This window comes from Propithecus coquereli, unplaced genomic scaffold (genome assembly GCF_000956105.1).
Source record: "Propithecus coquereli isolate 6110/MARCELLA unplaced genomic scaffold, Pcoq_1.0 Scaffold209, whole genome shotgun sequence".
Taxonomy (NCBI): domain Eukaryota; kingdom Metazoa; phylum Chordata; class Mammalia; order Primates; family Indriidae; genus Propithecus; species Propithecus coquereli.
The window spans coordinates 4,833,138-4,838,879 of record NW_012145967.1 but is presented as its reverse complement, the minus strand read 5'-3'; the positions used below and the strand labels follow the sequence as shown (position 1 = coordinate 4,838,879).

Sequence of the window (5,742 nt, the reverse complement as noted above, 5' to 3'; positions counted from 1 at the left end):
CTCATTCAAAGTTCCTACAATTCTCTCATTCAAAAATACCTGCAAAAGAAGAGCAGGTGTCAGACTGCTGAGCCCACCTGAAGAGAGGGAGACGAGAGGCTGGGGCTGGGGCAGAGGAGGTCAGTATGAAGGCAGGGACTAGCCATGGTGCTCACAGACGGCTCGAGGCTGGCTGGGGCCCCCAGCAGAGTTTAAGTTGTGATAAAGCAGAGAGAGCGTCTATTTGACTTGACTTTTTATTCCCAATGCCTCCCACGTAGTAGGCGCTTCAGAATGTTGTCAAATAGGAACATGGGCCGGTGACTAACTGCCTTCCCCAACAGCAGAGTTAGGCTAAACGTTTTGCGTGTCACCCCAGACAGCCTGCTGACACCTACCTGTGCCGTGTCATGAACAAGAGCATGGAGGTAGCCTCTGGAGCAGATGGGGGTCTCGTAAAGGATGAACCCATAGGACTGGCCACTTCCATTGTTTATAGGAAGATTCTCCATGTTGACTGGTTGATTCAACTTCACTGGCTATGAGGAAGACATGGCAGGAACAGAAGCCAGAGTGATGAGAAGTCAGGATCCTTCTTCCTAAGATCCTTGTCACTTTGTGTGGTCCCACCTAATGGTCCCCCAGGGTTCTTTGATTGGGACAGGATAAAAGAGATGCTATATGATGATGCTCTCGTGGTTCGGATCTCCACTGCCGGGCAGCTCAGGGGATGGTGGGGCATTGTGCAGAGGGAACAATAGCTATAATCGTTAACAATTGATTATCAGAGTGAGTGAAGTGTATTCTAAAATAGCTGAAGTCAAGTGGTGAATCATGCACTAAGCGAACGTCTATTTAGCATCTACAATGGGCCAGTCACTATTTTTTATTTAAAATAGTGATAGCAGAAGTGAAACCAATATCAAGAGTTCCAGTTTCAAACAGCTTTCACATTTTCTTCAAAATAGGACTGGCAGTCTCATTTTAAAGGGGGAGCAGAGACCCACAGAGGTTCAGTGATGTGTTCTAGTTGACGGTGGAGGGAAGACAGGTGCTCAGTCTCATGGGTTCCTAGCTCGGCAGCTTTTCCTATGTGGATCCCATGTGGGTCCCATGTGGGTCCTACGTGGCCCATGCAGTTCCAAACAGCTTTCACCAGGTGGGTCCATCTGAGCTGGGCACAGGATCCTCTAATATCCCACCACCCTTCCCTACACACACGGATTCTTCAAGTTCAAACCCTCTCACAGTTCACCTGGAAGGAGCTGGTGATTCTAAATTTGGACAAAATGCAAAGGCTTAATTATCACATTTCCCAGTGAAAAGTTCCTTGAAGGAATCCCTGCTCCATCTCTCCAGTGGCCACTTCTGTTCCTCTCAAGCAGTACTCACCTCATTTAAGTACTGGAGGACATCCCACAGTGGCAGGTAGAGCGACGGTGTCACAGGAGGGTACGCAGCCTTGGGAGTAAGTTCAGGTAAGCTGGGCAGGGGAATTACTGCAACGAAGATGGGTCACAGGGTGAGAAGTGCCTGAAATGACCACTGCCTTCCCTCAGCCTCCCAACCCCATCCCCACCTCTTGCATCCCAAAGACAACAAGAGAAATGGGTCCTAAGTTCGAGCCCTTTTGTAGCCACATGCACCCAATAGACACAGAGCCCTCTGAGGGGTGATGGCCTTGTAGTTCAGAGCTCTTAGGGAGCAAGGATTTTGCCTTACACCTTTAGGCAATGCCGGTGCTCACTAGTTTCTAGCCCTTAGTAGATGTTTAACTAACTTCATTTAAATAAATACAATTAAACAGCATCATTTTTGCTTTTGTGTTTGGGGTTACTATGCCACACATGATACTACTACATGAGCTTTACAGATAGCGACTTACTTAATCTTCACAATCATCACAGGAGACCAGTATCTTTACCTTCATGTTTCAGTGAAGAAACTGAAGCTTAAAGGGCTTAGAGACACTTTTAAAAAAAAGAAAACCACAAAGATTTTAAGTGGGAAACCCAGGATTTGAACTTAAGGTTGCCATTGTCCTCAAGAGCTTCATTAAGCGGCTGCCATAGGGGACATCCTTGCCTTCCTCACCCTTCACAGCACGGAGGCGCCCCACAAGGAGGCCTAGCCCCCTCTTTAAGTGGTTGCTGAGTACCTGAGACACAACCAAGGAGTTTTCGAAGTTTGAAGTACTTTTCTGTGTAATCTCCGGCCTCTGTCAGCACAGCGTCATAGTCTGCAAGACACCAGCCTGTCAGGGGCCACGGGGTCCCCCACAGCAGCCCTGTTTCAGCACCGCTGGCACAAGGCGGGCCAGGGCCACTGAGAGTGAGACGGAAGGAAGATACACGTCCCCACTTCCATTGCCTCCCGGGCTGGGGTGTGCATGTGTCACGCCCATCTAGGAACAGTCCCCACAGCCCTTCCTGGGGACACTGCGCTCCTCCTTCCATTCACTTCCTGGTGGATCTGCTTTCTCTCCTCGGTCTGGATTGCCCGGCTGTGCCTGGCCATGCCTGACAGCAACCACCGTGTGTTTCCTGTCCCTCTCAGAAGGTTCAATCAAGGGGCCAGTGGACGAGAGCATGACGTGGAGCTCTAAGGCTTGGGATGCCGTCTGCTGCCATGGCCGCCTGCTGGGGCAGTACGGATATCACAGAAGAAAGGAAAATAGATCCAGAAGTCCTCAGTGCCCAGCACAGGCCAGGACAATGCCAGCACAGGCGTCCGGACCCTCCCCTCTGAACCCCAGCACCGGCCCGGCTGGAGACGCAGCCACACAGCAGACACTTGCCGTAGCTAGTGACAACACCAATGTGCCTCCCGAAATATGAGGCCCCGTTCATGAAACCGAAGTTGGTTCCACCATGGAACATATAAACGTTGAAGGAGATCTCATATTTGATGAATTCAGACACAGTGTGTTCAACGTCTATAGAAGGAGAAGAAGAGAACATAGAGAAAATTAGAAATTAGGGAGAGGCAGAAGTCTCTGGTGAAATCTTACTTCCAACTCCCCAGCCCAGAGTCAATTACAGTACATCCTCCCGTAGCGTCGGCCACAGGTTCCTGGAAACTGACTTTAAGCAAAACGACATAGCAGGTCCTCGTATAATGATGTTCCTTCAATGTTTCATTATAACATTAATGAGGAAAAACATACTGATTTTGTTATACATCATTTTGCTTAAAGCCTAAGAACTCTTATGTCACTTAAATATCTAATTTTCATTAAATTTTTTGAAATTGTAAAAATAATTAGTATACCCTCGTTACTACCTTTTACTGTAATGCCTCTCGGAACACTGGCTTAGAACCACCGCAACAGTCAAATGGCTGTTTTCAATCTTTAGCCACAGAAGCTGTCATGTGGCCACCTTGTTTTAATACACACAATCATCTCTCCACAGGCCACAATAGGAAGCAAGAAGCTTCAAAGTCAGTTAGACACGGGATTCGATTCTGGCCGCGCTCTTTACTCTTTGTACGAACTTGGACAGCCTATTGTCTTTCTCAGAGCTTCTGCTTCCTTACCTGTTAGATGAAGGTATTAATTCTTACTACACCATGGGACTGATGAGAAAATTCACCGATGAGATAATATATATAAGAAATATGGCATAGTGCCTGACATACAAGAGATCGGAAAACTGTCGTTTGGTGGAGGTGGTGGTGGTGGTGGTGGTTATGGTGTTATTTGGTGGTGTTATTGTAGTTGGTGGTGGTGTTATTTTGTGGTGTTATTGTTATTGGTGTTGGTGGTGGTGTTATTGTAGTTGGCATTGATGCTGGTGGTGGTGTTGTGGTATTTTGGTGGTGGTAGTATTGGTGGTGGTAATAGTGTTTTCTTTTGGTTTTTTTTTTCTATTTTTTCAGTGACCAAGTATTTTTTCAATAGTTTTCCTTCATATACAAGTGAGCTTGTTTTCATAATAGCTACAACAAAATATATTTAGTAGCAACACAGTTTTATTAAGTAAACAACAACTGCCAGGCTTGTTCTAAGTGGCTGCGTTTAGTCCTCATAACGACTCCATGAGGCAGGTTTCAGAATCAGCCCCTTTCTTGGATGAGGACACTGAGACTCAGCAGTGACAGCAGCCTGTCTCCAGTCACACGCCTAGTGTTGCACAGCGGGGATGAAAACCCTGACCTCTTTGGCTCCAGGATCCCTGCTCTCAGCCGCCTGCCTGCTGTCTCCTGACCATGATTCCCACGTAGTTGACAACTTCATGGAAAGGGACTTTGCGTTTTCCAGGTGTGATTAAGACTTTTAGCACCACTGTAGGGGCCGTCCCTGGGCAAAATTGGCTTAAGCCCAGAGTCAGCGAAACTGGGTGTGCTCTCCTTGGCGCCAGAGGTCAACAGGTCCGCACACCTGTTGGACAAACAGAACTATTCCTCATGACAGATAGCTTTATGACAGATAACCAAGTTCCTGGGGTCTTGCAAACAAGCCAAGGCATCTCATTGTCCTGCATACGGTAATGAGATAAAGAAGTTAAGATACAAGAAGTTAAGATGCAAACGTCTGCTTCCCTTAAACAATCGTCTGGAAGGAATGAAAATGTGTTTCCTCAAGGCGCCCAAGGTAGTCACGTACCAGGAAGTAGCTGCCAGACATAGAAAAACTATATAATAAAGCGACTGGTAGAATTGTCTACTGAAGTCTTGTATGTCTTGTGTGTGTCTGTGTGTTTCTTTCTGTGTCCATTCCCCGTTCTGCAATCCGGGCCGCGACAACCACCTTCTTCAAAGAAGTCATCTTTTCAGAGAAGCTTCTGTGACCACCTTCCCTTTTCTGGGCAGGTCTGTCCCCTGTCTTTTCTACCATTGCACCTTGTTTGCTTGCTTCAAAGTACCGGCCAAATGTGGAACTATATATTGATTATTTTGCTTTTCAATGATCTGTCAATTCTACTAAATTACAAGCTTGTCGGGGGCGAGTGGAACCATGTAATTTTTATTCCTCAGTGCATCCTCAGGGCCTGCAGAGTCCTTGTACCTAACAGGGGTTCAGCGGATGAATATCTGGGGCTGAATGAGCGTATTAATTAGCAGAGAACTGTGTGAATGATCCACGACTCACTGCAGAACACTTACCGTTTGCATCTTTAACATGGTGCCTATCTCCCCACTTGTCGAACCAGCCGACCCAGTATTCCATGATCAGCAGTGGCTTATCCCTCTAGAAACAAACCAAATCAAATACTAAGTCTGACAAAAAGCAAAAAAGAAAAATCAGAAAACTGAATACAACATATGAGAACTTGAGAAACTCATGCTTTTTCCCCTTTTCATCCAAAATTCTTTACCCTTCCCCCCTGCCCACTACACCTCTGCCATTATCCGCTGCTCTGGGTCCTCCTGAACACCTGTGGTCTCCAGACCTCGAGCTTCGTGTGCCTCCCTGCTACACCTGGAAAGCAACACCAGCAAGTGCAATCTTGTCTTAGCCAAGGCCGGTGTTGAAAGAACCGGTTTTGGACACACAAGGACCTGACTGAAATTCCTTATGCAGAAACGGAGGCTGAGATAACACTACTGGTAAAGACAGATTGCAGCTGAAATCCAGACCTGAGTCCAGCTGTCAGCACTGAGTCATACTGTCTGTCAAATATATTGTTCACTTTCTCTATATCTTTATTTAATTTTATTCTACGTCATCTGTGTTGAAATGCTCATTGAAATGGTGCTTCTATTCATTTCTTCCTTATTTCTAACAGTTCTTATTCTGTATATTTTTGTTAATTTTAACAA

The 5,742-nt window shown here is 46.4% G+C and overlaps 1 protein-coding gene across 1 annotated transcript in view; it reads right to left on the bottom strand.

Annotated features, from left to right (window-relative positions):
- GLB1L3 (galactosidase, beta 1-like 3) overlaps positions 1-5,742 on the bottom strand; it is a 52,404-nt gene that overhangs the window by 14,665 nt on the left and 31,997 nt on the right. Inside the window, exons 10-15 of the mRNA XM_012644277.1 lie at positions 5,086-5,170; positions 2,777-2,914; positions 2,138-2,218; positions 1,372-1,478; positions 378-518; positions 3-39 (exon numbers count right to left, since the gene is read on the bottom strand). Of these exons, the coding sequence (XP_012499731.1) occupies positions 3-39; positions 378-518; positions 1,372-1,478; positions 2,138-2,218; positions 2,777-2,914; positions 5,086-5,170 (589 nt within the window). The remainder of the gene's footprint in view (positions 1-2; positions 40-377; positions 519-1,371; positions 1,479-2,137; positions 2,219-2,776; positions 2,915-5,085; positions 5,171-5,742) is intronic.